Source organism: Podarcis muralis, chromosome 1 (assembly GCF_964188315.1).
Source record: "Podarcis muralis chromosome 1, rPodMur119.hap1.1, whole genome shotgun sequence".
NCBI lineage: Eukaryota > Metazoa > Chordata > Lepidosauria > Squamata > Lacertidae > Podarcis > Podarcis muralis.
Genome location: NC_135655.1, coordinates 104433689 through 104455202, shown reverse-complemented (window position 1 = coordinate 104455202; position 21514 = coordinate 104433689). Strand labels below are relative to the sequence as shown.

The 21514-nt window shown below is 45.1% G+C and overlaps 1 protein-coding gene across 2 annotated transcripts in view; it reads right to left on the bottom strand.

Moving 5' to 3' along the window:
- Positions 1-19588, bottom strand: part of GPD2 (glycerol-3-phosphate dehydrogenase 2) — a 97022-nt gene extending 77434 nt beyond the window's left edge. Inside the window, exons 1-2 of one of the 2 annotated variants that reach the window (XM_028746177.2) lie at positions 19450-19588; positions 7355-7465 (exon numbers count right to left, since the gene is read on the bottom strand). In XM_028746177.2, coding sequence (XP_028602010.1) covers positions 7355-7456 — 102 coding nt within the window. In that variant the 5' untranslated portion in view covers positions 7457-7465; positions 19450-19588. Of the gene's footprint in view, positions 1-7354; positions 7466-18907; positions 18996-19449 lie in introns of those variants that run through there. The other variant, XM_028746184.2, reaches the window with a different exon arrangement.
- Positions 19589-21514: the final 1926 nt, after the last annotated feature.

Sequence of the window (21514 nt, the reverse complement as noted above, 5' to 3'; positions counted from 1 at the left end):
CCTCAGTCCTCTGCCAACAATACAGGTATAACATCACTAGGCTTGTCGTAATGACAGTTAAATTCATGTGTGCATTTGTTTCATACGCTTAAACAGTGCTATATAACGCCAGGTGTTATTAATATTAATCTGAACTAACTGGGGGAATTAAGACTGTCAATCAGATTACTATAAATTTACGAAGGTTGTCCAGCATACTAACAGCGAGGCAACTCATATTTCACTTTTCAGATGCTGCTGTAATAATAATAATAATAATAATAATAATAATAATAATAATAATAATTGATTATTCATACCCCACCCATCTGGCTGTGTTTCCCCAGCCACTCTGGGTGGCTTCCAACAAAGTATTAAAATACAGTGGTCTGTTAAACATTAAAAGCTTCCCTAAACATGTGTAAAATACACGTGTGATACCATCAATTGGATTAGCACATGCACACTTTAATGGCCAGGCTTCCATAACCAGTTGTGATTTATTTTTTTTAAGTCCTTGTGACATTTTCTCTTCACATACACATTATTGCAAAGCAATTTTCTCTAAGATCATTCGATTTTGTACAATTCACAAATATATGCATTTTAATGCATATTTTACCCTAGTATACACATTACTGGGCTTGAGATTTGTATTGCAAAATTCAGAGAAGTGTGAATTTTGAAAGATGGCTGTGTTTCAGTTCTCATACTGTTTCGTAAAGCGAGAACTAGATAGGGTCACCCTTAAATGTGAAGTGAATTTCTCCCCCATCCCTATTATAAAACTTATTTTAATTCCTTTAAACTTTCCAAGCTCTTGTTTTCGGAGCGGGAGAGCAAACCATAACCGTCTCTTTCATAAAAAAGCAAGTGTGCTCCTCAAGAATCTGTTGGTCATATCCTGCATTTTCACCACCTCCCCTATTCTATTTATCTTGTAGTGGTGAATATGGGCCAATTTGAATTCCATTTTGCCACACTTCCCCACAGCAGTAGAAGTAAATAGGAAGGCATATATCCTATTAAAATGTGCTCTACAATATATTTTCATAAAGCTGACTTCATGTTTGGAAGCCGCAGCATTAGTGGCTGTACGCCAAGCCAAAGACACGAGCAACTCCCAAAAAGTCACAACTGCATTTTCAACTGTGTAGACTGAATATGATACCTTGGTACTTACTATCTGTACAGAAGATGATATTAAAAGGCAGACATGGGGGACAGGTGGCAAACCACATGCACATTTCAGCTGCTTTGAAGCAATCCACTGACCAAGCTTCAACTCACATCCGTGATACTCATGACATTTTTGATATTTTGCAATGTTATATTATTCACTTATGCAAACTCCTATTCTCTGCTTTTAGCCATGAAAGAGAACAGATGAAAGAAATCTGAGGGGGGATGCAATATTTACCTGGAAGTAAGTCTCATCAAATGCAATGTGACTCACTTCTTTGTGTGTGTGTGTGTGTGTGTGTGTGTGCTTCATCCTTCATCCAAGGATCACAGAGTTGTTTACAATATAAAAACACAAAATTCATAACATAGTAACAATACCCTGCCTCCACACACAAAGTTTAAAAGGCCATAGATTGTTCAATTGGCCAAAGGCATAGTAGAAGAGGAAGGTTTCTGCCTGGCACCTAAATCTATATAACAAATCATAGAATCGCAGAATTGTAGAGTTGGAAGGGACCACAAGGGTCATCAAGTCCAACCCTCTTCAATGCAGGAAACTTTCTGCCCAATGTGGGACTCAAACCCACCACCCTGAGATTAAGAGTCTCGTGTTATCTGGGCAAGGAAGATGCTCCTACATATTCTTCTGGAACTGCAGCACCTGGGAATAGTAATAGGAGCCCACCTTACTTTTACAGGTGATGTATCACAGTATCATTTTTCTTTACACGCACCACAAACGAGTCCTGAAGAATATTTCCAAGACTAGGGGCTGGTTTAGTAACTATTAAATCCTCCATGCTGAATGTCACCCTGAGATGGGGTGGTATGGAGAAAATTGTGGAATGGACATGGAAACAGCAGTCAGAATCAGGATCGGGATTGTAGAGTTGGAAGGGACTGTAATGATCATCTAGTCCAAACCCCTTGCAATGAAGGAATATGCAGCTGTCCCGTATGGGGATCGAACCTGCAACCTTTAGCTGCATGCTCTAACCAACTGAGCTAAGCTGTGTAATGCTGAAATCTTGCATCAGAGATGGGCCTGAGTACAAGGGCTCAGTTTTTTTGCCCACCAGGCTGTTTACCCATCAACACAGCAGCTCTGGCCAGGCATTATGCCTTTTATGGTGCTGCGTCCCTGGGAATGATTAGTGCATAAACTGGGCCAGGCTTTTAGCTCTTAAAAAAAAGGGTTCATCCAGGCTTCTTCTAGACCCAACATGGGTTAAATGTGGAAATGGGGGAGAACCACACCAGAAAATCTTCCTGTTTCCATCTTACGAAATATCAGAGCATTATATCCCAACATCATCCAGGCATATGGTATGAAATAGGATGGTAGTCATGTAACCTAATCCCAAAATCTTGACAGGACAAACAATTTCCTGTTAACTACCTACTCACAACGGCTGCCCGTGTCTACATGCGACATCATCACAAAAGCTCTCCTCTCTGCTAGCAGTATTTTGCTTCTCCTGTTACTTAAACCAGCCTAAAAATATATGGGAGAGAATTGCAGTAAATGGTAAATGAGGCAGAGCAAGTCCAGATTGCTCCCTATCTTAAGAGGGGTGGTAACTGTCTCCTTTGCCGTTGCACCAATGCATTACCACTTCCTGTGACCTGAGCCAAAATTAAGTTATGCAACTTAACTGAATCTTCAGGATGAATGAAAATATAATAAGCTAGCCAAGCAGATTCATACCAAATCTTCTAATCGATCTGTGGAGGTTCGCTCCTTGACTTCTGGAGTTCATTACTATTATTAGTATTTTAAAGTGTTGATAAAAGCTTTTAAAAGCTTCATTTCCAAGTGAATACAGTGGCAACCGAACAATACCAAGCCCAAAAGAGATGGGTGACTGGCACACTTGAAGAAAGCCGCCTTGTTACAAAGGAAATGAGATGCGTCTAGGGGATGTACGGTACAATCTGTGTGCATGCTAATTGAATTATGTCTTCTCTCGGTGCTGGGGAGTGTTGAAAAGACTCATTTAGAAAAAGCCAAGAGACCTCCTGCACCGGGTAGCCAATTAGAGCGCGTCTTGGGGCAACATCCCTTCTTGCATCTTGCAGGCACAGAGGTCTTTCGCCCTGTCATCTGTGTGATTGGCAGGCATTATTAAAAAGAGGACAGTTCGGCTGCCAGACATGCCCACAGCTTAGATATGTCAACACCGTAAATGGGCTGTCCTCCTTTGCGTCAATCCCCCCAGTTATATCCCACCTGCTGTCCTTTATCGGGTGCATGTAGGCAATAGCTGTAAGGGGGACAGCACGGCACAATGGATGTGCAAGTTAGAATAATGTGGAAGCGTAAAAAATCATATGCTGCTCTCTTGCCAGGCCCTTTGTCTCAAGCCTTCACAGACAATGTATAGGGTGGCTTTCCAGATTCTGTTGTTATGATGGAGACACGTGGGAGAGAGGAGGAAGAGAAAGTGTACCTTCTTTCCCCCTCCCTCTCTCGCACCCACCCACACTTCCCACTCCTCTTTCTGGTGTTGCCACAGCTCTAATGCTCAAGGCAGAAGCCGCTGGCAAGATAAGAGGGCAGGCCAGCTCCACTGAGGCACTACCACCTCCTCAACAACCCTTCTGATTGGGATAGGAACCTGTGAACCAATCTCATAGTGGCCTGGTTTGTCCAAATATGAGGGATCCCAGAGAGGAGCTCACACTGTTAGAAACTCAAATATATAAGCTAGGCGCCAATGGCTCCTTAAAGCAGGGTTACAGTCGCCAAAATTGAACGGCCAGTTGCCGTTTGGGGGCAAACGGCTCGCAAGGCATAGCTTTCAATATGACTTTATGGTTCCCGAAATTCATTCTGACTGTGCAGATAAAATATAATGGGTAGAATTCTACAGGATGTGCTGCTAGTGTGTGAAAACAGTAAAAATGCAAGGATCCCCAGGCATGCACCTCCAGATGGTGGAGATGTTAGGCGCCATGCTGGCCCCTGGGTGCCTGGCAAATTTCAAATGCCAGGAGCTCACAGTTGCTCTAGTCCTTTTTTACTGCCATGCCATGCTGCACTGAGCTAAAGTTTGTCATACCATGTCATTCAAAATGGGACTCAACAGTTTAACTCTCTCATCACCAGCCACGGGCTCTAGTCAAGAACAAGCCTAAGCTACAGCTCCTGGTTAGTGAGAACAGAAGAGAACCACAAGCCCTGGTTGAGACAATACGCTAAGCAAAATTTTGGCTTAGTTCACTGTAGTAGTAAACAAAAAATGGGAAAAAGCAAAGCTGCTACAACAGACAATTTGGGTGGAATGCTGAAACAAACCACATTTACAGCATAGTTAAGGAGGTACCTGAGTGTGCATCTTACGCTAAGCCAACAACAAACCATGGTTTGCATGGAACTGACAGAGAAACTTTCCACACACTAATATATCATGACTCCTGTATGGAGCTTCTCAGTAGCGTCTACAATAGATAAGGAGCCCTTTGGATGGGTGTAGCCTGATTTCAAGTAACCAGTGCTTTTTTTCCTAGAAAAATAGGTTCCAGTACTCACCATTAAGTTGTTACAGTAAGTGTCACACTTTTTAACACTAAAAAGAGGTGCCCTTGAGTACCTCTTTGAAAAAAGCACTGAAAGTAACTATGAAGAAGCAATCTCATCTCCAGCACATTTCCAAGAAGCCCTGATTATGCAAATGAACCTCCAAACATAAACACATCAGCTGCTTCAACAACAACCGAATGATAAAAACAAATATAAAGCCATCCATCTACATAGTATTTTACAAAGAGTGAGAGGGCAGGTCACTGCCACGAGGGAGGTACACTTTATAAGCCTGGAGCTCTTTGCATTATTTCCCCTTCTCCTTGCAGAATAAGGAAAAGGATAAGGTTTTCTCTAAGCCGCTATAGAAGAAAACCACTATGAATAAATGATATTTATTTAGAGTCAGTTATGCAAGTATAGAATGTTTCATAGAAGTACAAAGCACACAGAAGCACAGGCCTCCACAGACATGTCTTTAAAGAAGAAATGGGGATAAGAATACACACAGGTGCACTTCACATTTCATGCACAGTTTATATATTTTGTACTCTGGGAAATACAAAAAAAAGACCTGAGAAAGAACTAAACTTGAAGTATGGAAAAAATCAGGACAAATATATATTTTACCATTTCTAATAAAGGAATCTCAGAGTTGTATTCAGTGTAGACCTACGGAGATCGTTCCATCAGCATGAGCATTTCTGCTTGCTGGACTGAATGATCTCCCCTCTCCTCCCATGGCCCACTGTTCTGGGGTTCTCCTGACCCTCTGGAGCAGATTTGGGGACTGTGTGGGAAGAGGAGAACAGGGAAATCCTGGTGCTCTGGTAGGAATCATTGTGCTGGCTTCCACTAATGCAACTACTTGGTTGAGCACAGCCCTCAGTGTGAGAACTGCAAGAAGAGAATGGAGGGCTGCAAGGTCAGAAAAGAGGCAGGTATTTAGTCCATTCTCAACTGAAGCTTCTCCCACTTTTCTTAACACAGCACCATCCCAGTACAATGTGAGTAGTCTCATTCATTCATTCAACTTACTAGTTGCTTGTCACCCAAAGATTTTCAAGCGACTTACAGTGAAGGAAAAATATACAATACAGTGGTGCCCCGCAAGACGAACGCCTCGCAAGACGGAAAACCCACTAGACGAAAGGGTTTTCCATTTTGGAGGCGCTTCGCAAAACGAATTTCCCTATGGGCTTCCTTCGCAAGACGAAAGCCCATAGGGAAATCTCCAGGACAGCGGGGAAGCGCAGCGCGTCTTCTCCACTGTCCTCGGACCTCCTCCCGCCGCCAGGCTTCGGAGCAGCCTTCCGAAGCCTGGCGGGGGGGCGGAGAGGTTTTTTAAAAACCCCGGGACAGCGGGGGACTTCTCTGCTGTCCGGGGCGATTTTAAAATGCTGCCAGGCGGCAGCGCTGCCGCCCAGCAGCATTTAAAAAAACCCGGGACAGCGGGTTTAAAATCGCCCCGGGCAGCGCGTTTCTCCGCTGTCCCGGAGGGCTTTTGAAGGCAGGCGGGGGGGAGCAAAGACTTTCGCCCCCCGCCTGCCTTCAGAAGAGGTCCTGGACCTCTTCTGAAGGCAGGCGGGGGGCAAAAGTCTTTGTCCCCCCTGCCTGCCTTCCCGGGAGAGCGGAGAAACGCAGCGTGTTTCTCCGCTGTCCCAGGAGGGCTTTTGAAGGCAGGCGGGGGGGGGGGAGCAAAGACTTTCGCCCCCCACCTGCCTTCAGAAGAGGTCCTGGACCTCTTCTGAAGGCGGGCGGGGGCGAAAGTCTTTGCCCCCCCTGCCTGCCTGTCCCGGAGGGCTTTTAAATCGCCCTGGACAGCGGAGAAGTCCTCCGCTGTCCCGGGGCAATTTTAAAATGCCGCCCGCCAGCATTTTAAGATCGCCCCGGATAGCGGAGAAGCCCTCCGCTGTCCCGGGGTTTTTTTAAATGCTGGGGGTGGGAAGAAAATCCCTTGTCCCCCCCCCCCCCAGCCTTCAGAAGAGGTCGGGGGACAGACTGTCCCCGGACCTGGTCTGAAGTCGGTTTCCATAGGAACGCATTAATTGATTTTCAATGCATTCCTATGGGAAACCGTGCATCGCAAGACGAAAAACTCGCAAGAAGAAAAAACTTGTGGAATGAATTAATTTCGTCTTGCGAGGCACCACTGTACATATTACCATTCTAATACATTAACATTTCATGTAATGTAACATTCTTGGGGGGGGGGGCATACCAGCTGTATAAATAGTAGCGAACAAGAAATAATAAACAACTCAAAAGCAATTTTCTGACCCATTAATTAGCAAATAAACAAAACCTCAATCTCCCCCAGTGCAAAAATCACTCACATCGAACCAACATCCCCCTAGCCCGTTTAATCTTCCCCTCCATCCAGAAGTCTGGTGTCAGCTGTTGCAAATCAGCGGTGGGTGTGTCCAGTGTCCTCCAGGGGTGGTCCAGCACCTCTCCTCTCCCTTCAGGAGGAAGCAGCAGCAAAGCAAAGCAAAGCAGGAAGATGATAAGAAAAGTTCTACCTGCTTTGCAGTTGACCCAGCTACTGCTCCTTTCCTGCTGCTGGTGGGGTGTGCTATTAGAACAAAGAAGCCACATATTTCAAAGGCTCAGTTTATAAACTTCTGCACAATTTTTTAAAAAATGCATAAATCAGTTTCTACTTACATGCTTGTTTCTATACTGAGAAAACTGGGAGAGGCCAAACACAGTCGCTACAGCACCGCCTCCAATGAGGATAGTCCCTTTCACGACCCTCCGAAAAGCCATTTTCTAATCCTAGGAAAAGAAAGAAAACAAGAATGTTCACAACCATACAAAGTCAGGGAAGAACACTTGTCTAAACCAGAAACAAGAGAAACTTGAGGAAGTAGCTATCCTCAGAAGAAGAAAAAAGAATACATACAAATATGATAAAGTGAGCTGTATACAACTTCTCAGCCACAGTGGTTCTCAAAGCAGTTTGCAGTAATAAAAATGGATTTTTAGGCAGATGGTAGTTATCCTCACAACAACAGATCCAGAATGCCAGTCAATGGGATCGTGTGACCCCTGGCTCCGGTTCCCCAACAGGTATCAAATGAGAGGGGTACTGTGGAGAGTCCTCTCCCCAATCTATCAAGTGCTCTTGCCGCTTTGAAAAAATTGTCTCAGCAGTTTTCAGCCCTTACAACTTCTGAGACAATAGCTGTCAGTGGCCCTAAGAGAACATTGATCTATAAATTCCTCCCCGCCCTAGCATAAGCACGTGAGTGGCAGCAAAGGGAGATAGAAGGGGAGACTTGTTCAGAAGCATGCAGCCTGCATGCATGCAAGCATGCAGTTCTCACATGCAACCCATTTCAGGAACTTTTCCCCTTGAACTCGAACACATTCTGGAAACAGCACACTGGGATTTAGCCCAAAGACAGCAAAGAGAAAACCCCAAACAATGCCATTGTATCAAAAGGGAATTACCGGATTTAGTAAAACAAAAAATCAAATTGGCGCCGGCTTTCATGAGAAACGCACTAACAACAGGCACATTTCAAAACATTTTAAACTAATGGAAGGGTTAAAGTATACAAGCTCTAACTAGTATACATAGCAGAGACAGGAAGCCACAGAGAGAAAGAGAGAAGAAAGGACACTAGAGAAGACTAAGAGAAGGGAGATACCAGAAGAAAAATGAATGCTACCTAGAGCTACTCGCTGTAGAAAGAAAAGAGGGTGTTCCCAGGGGTAGAAGGAAGTTCCGATAGTGATTTTGTGAGGTTCACAGGAAGATTTTAGGATTAGAATCAAAAGAAAACAAGTGAGAGACTTGCAACACTAGATGAGACTAAGAATGTTTGCAGCATGTAGTGGATGGCTACGGGTGGCAAGGGAAGCAGAATATGAAATTTTGGGGAACCCAGCCAGATGTAAATAATAAATTTATTTTTATTTATTTTTATTTTTTATTTTTATATCCCTGGTGAGGCTATTAACTCTCAGATCTTATTCATTCATTTTGGTCTGCAAAGACTGAACCTAATGTCATGCTTGCAAACTGCCTACCCAATAAATAGGAGTTTGGGGAGAATTTGAAAGAATTCTGATACAGAGGATATTGGAAGTGATGTGAAAGTTATTTGTGAATATAGCATACATCTATAATCATTTAGCCAACTTGTAGCACATCCATCATTCCAGTCTCAACAGAATGAAGTAGACATCATGCAGATGTTTAACCACATCCTGGATGATGTTATGCTGCGTCCAGTTAGGGCTCTCATTTCAATAATATATTAGCATTGCTCCTCACATATGTTCCAATGCTAACAAAGGGCTTTAAAGGGCTTTTGGTAATATATGAGCCACAGTATATTTTAAAGAAGGTGGTTCAGTGTGTTTTTAAGTGATCATGTGAATGGACACTTTTTAGCTTATTTGTGTTGTTTTAATAAGCGTTTTGTTATGTCTTGTATCTCTGTATTTTTATGTTGTTCCTGCTAATTGCTACCTTGGGGTGGAAAGTGATGAACAAGTTTAATAAACTAAACTAAAAAAAATTGTTAAAAGCACCACCAAACAACTCCAACACTAGCCATGGTTGCATCCATCTTCTCCCCATCCCAAAACTAAACTCTGCAAAGGGAAAAGCTACTATTATTATCTACATGGTGTGGCTTTCCTTCATTTACCCCATCTTCATGAGCCAGGTGATTCCCCCCCCCCCCAAGTAATTGAAACTTTGGGGTCAGTGAAAGAAGAAAAGGACATTGGGACAAATTTCTCTGTTAACAGTGAGGACTAGCTCCCTTCTCTGGTCACTTACCCCCCATCCAGTGTGGCCTTTCCAAGCTTCAAAGTCCAGAAAACCACACAGCTATAAACTTATATTAAAATTACCTGGACTCCTTTGGGGGGGGGGGGGAGGGAATGGAAGGATATAAATGTAATTAATTAATTAATTAATTAATTAATTAAGATGGAAGCGTACAAGAAGGATAGCTCAGCAGCAAAGAAGAACCCTGGATTGCTAAACAACTTTGCAGTGCGCTTGCAGCAGAGACAAAGGGGAATGTAAACAAGCCAATGTTTCAGTAGTAGTAAGACGCAGAGTCAGCTTGGTCTATATAGGGGAGGTGGCCTACAAAGTATCTGGCTCCCGGGTTGTTTAGAGCATTAAATGTCAAAAACATTTGCCTTGAACTTGGCATAGTAGCTAACAGGCAGGCAGCGCAGAGCTTTCAACATGGGTATGGTATGTGTAAAGCTGAGTGTCCTGCTGAGCACTTGAGCAATTGCATTCAGAACCAGGCACAAGGGTAGCCCGACGTATTATGCATTGCAGTAATCAAATGAGATTTATCATCGCCTGGGTCCAGTCCCCACACTACACAATAGCTCCTTCAGAGGGGAAACAACCCTACCCAGAGCTGGCACGCAACCCAATTTCCAGGCCTGGAAACCACCACTCATCTCGTCAGGATTCAACTGTTAAAGGAGATTTGGGGCAAGGTGCCTCCTGTAACCGGTATGCTGATGATAACGCGCAACATCTGAATAGGAGAGGCCAGGGATTTCACCCATGCAAATCACATTTCCACTGAACTATGGTCTCTCCCCAAACGTAATCCTATTAACCCTTTTGTGCATCCTCTTGTTCCATATGTCGCCAGTACCAACCAATCCACTGTTCTTTTTGCTTTTGTTTTTTAAACCGCTCGTTTCAAAGGCGGTTGTACCAGCACAGCACTCTGAGTATCACAGGCTGTAAATTAAGAAGCAGCTGCCAACAGGTGCGCCTTTGCCTGCCAGCAGATTAGCTGTGGAATGAGAAAGACAAGCTTATCAAATGCGATCATCAGTTGCACCCTGATAAACCATTGTTTGTAAGTGCTGGAAGGAAAGGCGTTCAGCCTTTCACCAAATTCAATTATAATTACACCCTCTCTTTGTTGAGCTTTGTTCAAAAGGCATTGAAGAGCCATATGGAATTTTTCTCCCATCCTTCCCAAAGTTAAAATGCACAAGCCTGTTACAATGTAGACTTTTTTCCTTTCCTTCCTTTCCTTTCCTTTTTTTTTTTTTTTTTTACAGCTTGCCTTGCCAATACAGTGGTACCTCTGGTTGCAAACGGGATCCGTTCCGGAGGCCCGTTCACAACCTGAACAGAACACAACCCGCATCTGCGCATCGCGATTTGCCGCTTCTGCGCATGCACATGATGTCATTTTGCGCGTCTGCGCATGCGCGAGCGGTGAAACCCGGAAGTAACCTATTCCGTCACTTCTGGGTCGCCACGGAACGCAACCTGAAAACGCTCAACCTGAAGCAAACGTAACATGAGGTATGACTGTAAGCCTACAAAAATGATTACCATCCAGGAATCTTTACTAGTCTACTTGCTGCCTCACATGTGGCCTGAAATAAAACAAATATATGGTTTTTAAAAGAGAGACGTTTCCACAAATGTCTCTGCTTGGCCACCAAGAAACTACTCCTGCGCCCCACGGGTAAAGCTCCACAGGTAACGCCAGCTATTTACAACCTTGGCGCATATGCTACTCCGACCCATGTGAGGCGAGCTTTGTGAAAGCAAAGGCTGAAGTTCCCAGAACAGATGTAAGAGCCAGGGATGGGGTGGGATAGAGTGAAATCCTGTCTGTGCACTCCAACACTATAAATAATTATTGTTCACCTCCGACACATCATCTGCTGCCAGTTATTTCTTTCAAAATCAAAGCTCTTCTCCAAACCCCCCCCCCCAAAATCAGTCTCTGACCATGCATTCAATTGATGTGGCTATTAAAGTGTACATCATTTCAATATCTGAACCTCTAGCACAGGGTTGGGGGACCTTGTTCACCCCAAGGGCCACATTATTCTCTGAGCGACCTTCCAGGGGCCACACAGCAGTGGTGGATGGGGCCAGAACAACAAATGAACATTTTGCCTTCTAAGTAGGCTCTACGCACACACGCACACCACTCAATCCTCCAGCCAGGCAAGTAAATGGGATTATCCGAGGACACATTCTAGCCAGGCAAAAACACCTGAGGAAGGAACAAAGCAGAGCCAGTGAAGGAGGACATGGCATGGGGAGAGGGTGTGTGGCTCAGGAGGGAGTGCAAAGTCCCATGGGTCAGACAGAGAAGCTTGGGGGGCTGCATTTGGTTCCTGGGTCATAGGTTCCCCTCTCTAACAAGCAAACAACGCCTGTCATAAGAAATCTCAGTTGACTGATCATACAAGTTTACGAATGTTTAGATGAGAAAATCCCACTGTTCAATTGGGTTTGCACCCAAGTAAGCCTTAATTATTTACAATATATTTAAATAGTAAGAAGAAAACAATAGGTTTTTGTGGGGGAAATATACTCCTTGTCAGTGCTATTTTTCTAGAAAAAGAGGTGCAGGAACTCACCAGGAACACCTCCCTTGTTCTCTTATGGTGCCCACTTGAGTTCTGGTGAGCTCCAGCTAAAAAAAAAGCCCTGCTCCTCGTTTTTAAAAACACTGTACTCATATAACTTCCAAGAGGCATTTCTTCATGTAAAACAGGAAAGGGGGAGGTTCTTCTTGTAATGCCTTGTGTTATAATAAATGGATTGAAACTGCAGACCCATTGAAAGCTACAGACATGACCAATGATTTCAAAGGGCCTGCTCTGGGTATGGCTTAGATACAATCCATTAACTTTTGTTAAACTCAGCTAATAAAAAAAATTAAATGGCAACACTTTTCAGTCGATTAAAGTGTTTAAAATTGATTAACTGATTAATTGACTGATCACCGCAGCTTTCATTTTTCTCCCAGGAAGACCTGCGGCTGCCAAGAATTCAAGAGTGGCTCAGCGCAGCCATATCAATCTTCAAATTAGGTATGCATGCAACCTTCTTTTAATATAACTCTTTGGGACATCAGAATAACTGGCTAGAACATGTGCACTACTTAAAACTGTTTCGGCAGAAAGAAGCATTACCACTGTAGATAAAACAATAATAAAACTAACTATACTATTATAGTCACTATCAAGTCAGAGTGAACTCTGCACTGTACATAGTTAACAGCCGGGTTAAGATCCAGGGGAAGGGCTGTAGAAGGGAAGTAGAAGAGAAGGAAGCCACAGATTCAATCTCCAGGTAAGACTGGGAAAGTCACCCACTTCAAACCCTGGAGACCCACTGCCATCGAGTCACTGCAGACAATACTGACGTAGATGGACCTACGGTCTAAAGCAGACATGGCCAAACTTGGCCCTCCAGCTGTTTTAGGACTACAATTCCCATCATCCCTGACTACTGGTCCTGTTAGCTAGGGATGATGGGAGTTGTAGTCCCAAAACAGCTGGAGGGCCAAGTTTGGCCCCCGCTGGTCTAAAGGTATGGAGGCAGCTTCCTAGGTTCCTAGTCACTTAACTTGTATTTTTTCCCATACTGCACAAGGTTGGTTCCTCCATATCCGATTGTTGCAGGCGTTACTACTGCACAAGGTTCTCTTAGCATTATATTTCTCTATATAATAAAAATGTAAGAATGTCATCATGCAGCCCCCGTTGGAGGATTTATAGTGCTGCATCACAATCCTGGAGTTGCATGAAGTCAGAGCTCAATAGGGGAGCAAAAAGTGAAGATAGATTGCATCATGGCATTGGCCATGGCATAGAAACGAGAACGGTTATTCAGAAGGTGGAAATGGCAGTTTAAGACAACAACAGAAGTTCAAGTAAAGCGGAGATGGAGGAAACCGAAAGGAAAATTGTAGTTTTAAGCCATGACATTGGTTCGTTGTATGGAAGAACTGAGGCATGTGCCCAGTATGCTTTACTTAAAGACTAAAATATTTAGTTGGTGGCTACAGGAAAAGTCAGATTAGGTGATCACAAAGACAACTGGCCAATAATAACGGTAACACTGTCTGTTCTGCAAGGCAATGGCACTTGGTATTTTTTTGAAGCTGAGTTGTTCACAGGGAGTCAAGTTGTATTCTTCGTTGCTATCAACCAGGGGCACAAGCCAAGCAATTGGCTTTCCCCCTCCTTTTTAATTAAAAAGAGATTGCATTTGGACACCAGGGAGGGAAGCAGCTTGACATTTGACTCTAAAAAGAAAAGGACCAAGCTTTTTAGATTTTTCTTTCTTTCTTCCCTCCCACCCTCACTTTGGTTAAGGCTAGATACAGGCAGGTAAAGTTTCTCAAGTCACAATATGTAGAGTATTTAAAGGAAAAACTGTCCCAAATTTACAAGCATTCTAGGTTTTTGCATCAATATGTCATTTAATACTATTCACTGTGTTCTACAGTTCAAACAATGTGTCTTTTTTCTAATTTGTTGTGGTCGTTTTGGGTTCCTTCTTATCTTCTGCTGATTCACAGTTTAAGCATATACACATCTACTGAAAGTGAATCCCACCAAATTTAAAGGGTCTTACTCCCAGGTAAGAGGGTCTACGATTTCAGCATCAATATTTTCCCCCCAGACACATTAATGTGTCAAGCAAGGCATCCTCCTTTATGGCAGCCAGATTTCTTCAGAGTTAAATCAGACCAAACAGCCTGCGTCACATGACTTAGTGCAAATACACAAGTTTAGTATGAATGCACAGGCGCCTAAAGAGAAGACTGCAGCTGCTTTGCTCCACCCCGGGCTCATGGTTTCGATCTCCCGCACAAACCATAAGCCATGTGCCAAACCTTAATTATAGCTCATGTAACATGTGGAAAGAGCTGCTAGGTGCTAAACACCTCTCCACCTTCCCATTTTGCAACATGAAGTTATTTATTCTGGGGCAACAGATAAAACGGTGAAATCCACAAATCAATTGAACAGTAATATTTAAGCATCACCACCCATAGCTTGGTTTTATGACTTGAAGCAGATTTGATGGGACTGATTTCCAGGTAATTGTGCATCGGATTGCATCCTTGCGACATAACCTTAAACATGCTCACTTAGAATAAGTAATTCTCACTATTTTTAGTAGGCTATATTCCTTAGTAAGGCTGGAAAACAAGCCCACTTATCTTGAAGTGAGCCTCACTGGATTCAATACGGCTTATTTCTGTGTAGATATGGTTAGGGCTGCACTGTTAAGTGTGTTTAGGATGGTAGTCCTATACTAACATCTACTCAGTGGTAATTTCCACTGAGTTCCACTAGAGTTACTCTATACAGGTCCACAGCACTAACAGACTGCAATCCTAAACAAGATTGTCACAGCTACACCTTTCATCACTCCCCAACATCCCCTTTTTTCCTCCACCTTCCTCCATCTCTCCCACAGGAGCTCCTCAAAAGCCTTCTCTGCTTCTCTTTCCCAGAGTTCCTTCGGTAAGGAAAGAAAATGGATGCAAGCCATGGCTGGCGCTGAGGAATTACAATGCCTCTCCAGCTGGGCAGGAGGAAGTTGGAACAAACAAGTGTGTGCTTACAGTCAGGAAGGATGTTTGCATCATGGGTTCCAACAACTGGTTAATGGGCAGAGGTCGGTGCTGCTGGTGACAGGCTGCAGTTCAATTAGGACCCAGCTACAAACTAAAACCAATGCTAATTTCGGGTTTACTTATAAAGACTGTAACCCACCTGGGCAAGCTTCGTGACCCAGGTTGGGATCCACAGGTTAGGGAACACTGTTCTAAGGTACCAAAATGCTTTTCCCTACTGACTAGCAATAAACAATGCAAAACCTATAACTTTCTATTTACTCCTTAGGCGCTGCCAGTTTTATCCCTTCAATGACATTGCAATGAATTTGTAAGTTGTGTTGTTTATGCAGTGAGCCATGTTAAATCTAAAGGGATCAGGCACAGCAGAACACTATTAACAAGTATCTGCAAGAAGTGCCTTCTGTAAAGCTCTACAGAAGTACCAAGCACATTTGTCAATACGCTGAAACAGGACCAGACTTGCTGAAGATGACCTACATCCCTCTTACTGCCACTAAGGAAGTCAAGTTTAACAAAACACAACCACTTGTAGGCCACTCCCTCTATGCATGCATGCTAGGATGAAGATGGAAGTTGCTTCTAGGTATCATGGGTGCACTTAAATAGGATTAAGAACTAGTAGAAACATGTCTAGCTGCTTCTGACATTTTAAGCATAATATATGAGAAAACAGCACAATTCAAACTACTTAATTAAGTCGCTAAAATAAGTTTGGGCATTTTGCACCTTTGTCCCTAAGCAGCTAGGAATATTAGGAGGTACAGTGGTACCTCAGGTTAAGTCCTTAATTCGTTCCGGAGGTCCGTTCTTAACCTGAAACTGTTCTTAACCTGAAGCACCACTTTAGCTAATGGGGCCTCCTGCTGCCGTTGCGCCACGGGAGCATGATTTCTGTTCTCATCCTGAAGCAAAGTTCTTAACCTGAGGTACTATTTCTGGGTTAGCGGAGTCTGTAACCTGAAGCGTATGTAACCCGAGGTACCACTATATATCCTTTCTAAATGTACCTCCCTGTAGTTAAAAAATAATAATTAAGCCTATCAAGAAAGTGTTGCATCAAGTTTTCTAGACACAGAACCATTAGATGGAGAACAGAAAGGTTAAGGATTTTTAAAGGTAGCATCTGGTTCGCATGACACAGTAAGTCAAACTATGAGTTTACTAGAACTGCATGAACATGCAGGCCTGATTAGCTATCATCTGGCTTGCTGCATCATTCAAAACAGTGTGCCCTGTTATCCCCCCCCCCCCCATTTTGGTATAGGAGGTCTACAAGGGCACACCATTCACATGTACTTATCTATACAGTACTACCAAACCAACAACCAAGATCAATGCTTCATAAGGCGTCATTAGCAGTCTTCATTCTATATGTTGGTTAACAATTCTCAACACACAAAAATAAGTGAATTGAGCTTAACCGGCACCTATTAATGGCAAAAAAAATTTCACCCACCCAGAAACCTTAACCTTATTTTTGACGGGTCTTTGAAGAGGATTGGTATATCAGATAAACCTCCACATGAGGAATGTCTGAACTGGGAAAGGACACAAGGAGGCAGCTGTTAACCAATCTGTTTGCAGTAACACAAAACTTTCTGCTCAAGTGATAACTTAATGACTGCTTCTATAAAAGTAGGTGGGTTGAGATTCAATCCTAAGCACTGGTTTAAAAAAAGAGGGAAGGGAAAGGGTCTTAATGACTAATGTGAAAGACTCTTATGTACAGTACCATACTTTGGGCTTATTCCCAGATTTAGAAAGCAAAAACTAAAATGAATCACTATTTGTGAAATACATGGTGAAATTTGATGACCAGTCATACAAATCATACAAAATCCGGTGACCAGTCATACAGATCATACAAAAACCCAGCCAGTTCTGGCTTTGAATGCTTAAAAATCTGGCCGCTTGTAACACAGGCTGAACTGAACACTCTTTCACTCTCTGCTTTCCTACAAGGGGTTGTGAAAATATCATGATACTCTGCTAAGCACTTGGTTAAAGGCTATACGTAGCTGGCTCAACATACAGTTTGAGCTGGAACAGGGTAAAAGGTTTTTAAGACACCACTGCACAGGGTCACGAATCTATCTTCAAAGAGCAACATATCTATCACCACTACTTCCAGGCTGAGGACCTGACCTCTTGCTTCTCCAGGTCTCAGGTGAGTGAGGCTTGATGAACAATTGCTCCTTCTGTGGGAGTGCACAAACATGCACAAATACATGTTCCAACCATGAGTGCACCAGGAGCCACAGAGAAGTCTAGCTTGGCTAGCCGGCCATTAGATACCTACAGGTAAACCTTGCATCCTCTCACTTCCTGTACTGCTTCTCCTGTGGTTTCCTGTTGAGGTTAAACAAGGATCCATGGCCCCATTGCTATAGTAGTATTATTCCTTCATGCCAGCTTCAATGACCTCAAACATCATTGCCATGGTGACAAGAGATGCAGCAGAATTTTAACTAGCAGCCTAGAGTTCCGGATGGATGGCAGATGCAACGGATAGTAAGAATAATAATCATAATTTACTACTTATACCCCGCCCATCTGGCCAGGCCTCCCCGGCTACTCTGGGCAGCTCCCAACAGAATATTAAAAACATGATAAAACGATGTGAGGGATGCCTCAGTTGCCCCAATAGAGGCCAGCCCTGGCAACAGGCAGATATAAATACTCAAGGCCAGAGCACATGTTACTCTCACCTCAAGAATACAACTGGAAATAGCTTCCCTGCAGTTCCGACACCCACCCACATGCAAGTGCCGGTTCTAGCATAAACAATTATTAACCTCATGACTTGCAACCACTGAGCGGCAAGTTCCTGAAGGCTGGTGGGGCAGGGAATGTGGAGAAACTCACAATGTATGTAAAGCTACATGGTCAGACCAGGAAACAGACTGTCACTGAAAGACCTTTGCTGCCAGTGTTCCCATGGCAACCACAACATGTGCTTTACAGAGATGTAGTTCTCCTGAAGTCCTCACTCTGCCTAACAGTAGGGCCAGCCCTGCATTCCATTCATACTCTTTCACAGCACACCCATTTTATACTGCCTGCAATAAATCAATAAGGAGGAGGAGGAGGAGGAGGAGGAGGAGGAGGAGGAGGAGGAGGAAGAAGAGAATTAGTTACTATTTACCAACTGGAATCTAGAAAGAACACCCAGACAACTGATTTGGGATGGACCACTTTTTTAAAAAAAGAGAGTCCTAATCAAAGTTAATAAATAAAATAAATAAGTCAACCACATCACAATTTTCCCTTATGAGGCGATACTGTTTCTAAAATGAGAAGTGCTAAGGCTCACCCTCGCGGAATTTCCCCTTGACCCAGATATGCTGAGACATGCTGGGATTATTCAATTGGGGAGAGAGCACTTAGCCCATGTTCACAGCACTTCTGAGTTCACTGCTACATCGCATGTGGAGGGGAAGCTGACCCCCAGAATCAAAACAGATTGTGGCTCACACAGCAACTTAAGAGGAAGGGCCAGTACTACTCCCGCCCCACTAGTCCCATCTATGGATGCGAGTGGAAACCTGTGGGTTAGCTCCCAAACAAAGCAAATGCGAGGGGTGTTCAGCATCAGCCACACCGCGAGGATAAAGCCTTCTGCACATGATCCGAGGCGGCCTCGCCTTCTTCACACCTGTACCACATGAGCCCCTTGCATCGACAACAGGTTCTGGAGCTGAACCAGGCTCGGGGTGGGTGGGGGGTCGAGACAGAGCCCTAATAAAGCCCCCTGCCTCTTAGGTCCCTATCACGAGGCCCCGAGGAGTTCCAGGAGGAGACTCACAGTTTCCCGGCCGAGAGAAGAGACCCTGCTCCTCCTCCGAGGCTCAGCCACGCCGCCGCTGCTTTCCCGGGGACTCTCTCGCCGCCTGGCCTGGAGAGGGAGGCGGCCGGTGAGGAGCAGCAGGAGGAGGAGTCCCCAGGCAGCACCTCCCCGAGGCCTGGACCGGGCTCCCCTTTCCCCCTGTCGAGCACGACGGCGGCGGCGGCGCCCCCGGACTTCCCAGGCGCCCGCAGCCGAGCGCAGGAGCCCCGAGGAGAAAGGCGCTCGGCGGCTCCGAGGCAGCCTAGCGTACACCGGGCCCTGCGGCGGAGGAAGCCTCGTGGCGAGCAGGAAGGAGGCGCGCCGCCACCGCAACCACCACCGGCTCCTGCGCTGCCCAGCTGCGGCCTCGCGCCGGGCAGACCCCGCACGCCAACCCGCGGCTCCGCTAGGCCCAGGCGCCGCCCGCCTGCGCGCAGAGCATCCGCCTTCCCCGCGCGCAGCACGGCGGCCTCTCCGCGCTGCGCGCAGGGGCGAGCACCGAAGCTGCGCGCCGCCCTTACCTGGCTTCTTTTCCAGCCCGGCACCTGCTTAGTGAGTCCGCATGGGTTTGCCTTCCCGGCGCGGCGCCTCTTTCCCCCGGGCGACGTCTTCTTGCCGAGGCGCGGAGACGAGAGGCCCCAGCGGCTGCCTCCCTTTCGCTGCCGCTGCTGCTTTTGCTACTCAACTGCTGCTGCTGCTTCTCCCTCCCTCGCCGCTTCCTTAAGGCGTGTCTCCACTAACCGGCTAGCGAGGAAGCAGGTTCCCGTAAGGTCCCGGCTGGGCTTGGCGCGGGAGAGAGAGAGGAGAGACATCGCCTGCCTTTGCAAACACGTGTGGAAGTCCCGAGGGAGACACCAGAAGAAGCACTTCTTTTTTGGAAACGTGCCCTCCTCCGAGGCCTCTCCTCTTACAGGCTCGCCTGCCAAGGCTAAGGTGCCCCCCCCCCCCACGAGAGAAAAATGGGACTCTGGGGTTTTCAGAAATGGCAAGGGACTGCCAAGGGGTTAGAGACGCACAGAACGGTTCCTCGGCCAACCAAGGATCAGGGTGTTGTTGTTTTTAAGTGTGCGATTCTGTTTATCCCCACACACTACTTAAAAAAAAAAATGTTTGTACTTGCTAAAGTTTTGGCAGGCGTGGAAATGGGGAGACAAGATTATCTTCCAGGCAAAAGAATGGGGAAATGGAACGAGGACAGCGTTGAGTAGTGGTTAGAGTGTCAGACTATGACCAGGTCATAGGAGAATAATAGAGTTGGAAGGGACCGTGAGGGTCGTGTAGCCCAACCTCCTGCAATGCAGGGATATTTTGCTCAATGTAGGGCTCAGATCCTGAGATTAAGAATCTTATGCTCTATCAACTCTGCTATCTTCCCTGGCAAAAGCAGTTCAGTGGCTGCCCATGGGCCACTTGCAATCCGTGAGCAAGCTACTCAATAGCATCCCTCAAAAAGGAGGCAAGACATCATGCCTCCATCCCAGCATGCCTTCTTAGAGGGAGAATGAAATACAGTGGTACCTCGGGTTAAGAACTTAATTGGTTCTGAAGGTCTGTTCTTAACCTGAAACTGTTCTTAACCTGAAGCACCACTTTAGCTAATGGGACCTCCTGCTGCCGCTGCACCGCTGCTGCACAATTTCTGTTCTCATTATGAAGCAAAGTTCTTAACCCGAGGTAATATTTCTGGGTTAGCAGAGTCTGTAACCTGAAGCGTATGTAACCTGAAGTGTATGTAACCCGAGTTACCACTGTAAAATGTAGTTAACCATCACAGAATAGCTTGTTGCCAGGAATTGCATGTGTTTATTTACTTCAGCCTTGTAAATAAGCCCTCAAAAGTTACTAGCCTGCCAAAAAAACAAAGTTGCCAGCTTGCTAAGCAGTTGGCATTTCCATGCTGACCTTGGAGAAACAACTACCATTGAAATGCAAGCTAGTCACAGGTTAGGGGTTTATTGGGAGGGCGGGTTAAATGTACTCCCAAGTTTTACCAAGACAGAAGGACAGAGCAATCCATCCCTCCAACACTAGCCCACTGTTTCCATGCTGGTCATGAAGAGCTGTGTTTTCCTTCCTCTGCAACTAGCATGTGGACTGTTGAAGAATGAATGGAGATACCCTTTCTTCTTCCCTCCCTTTCCTACATGAAATTCCTGTTTGCCTGTGAATAGCGAACTCATTTTCACCCTTACATAGCCCCCAGGCCTGAGGTTTCCACACCTTTGGTATAAACTAATAGCAAGCTCCCTGGTGTGAATTTATGTTTCCAAAACATCACCAAGCACAAGAGGGAGGTAGCAGGTTTGGGGAAACAGGATTTCTGGAAGTACAAAAATAATGGAGTAGGAGGGCACTAAGGAGGTTAAAAGCCCAAGTGCAGCTCAGTGAGAACTGAGCATGTTTGGCTACAAAATGCTGGCAAGGGGGGCGGGGACAACTGGAAAATCAGTGACTGGCTGTGTCATAAAACAGGACCTGGCTGGCTGAAACCTTGAACAGAAGCAATCCACCCACTACAACATTTTGCTGCAGCTTCCACTTAGATAACTAAGTTCAAAATATGAACAGAGGTAAACTTGCTGACTA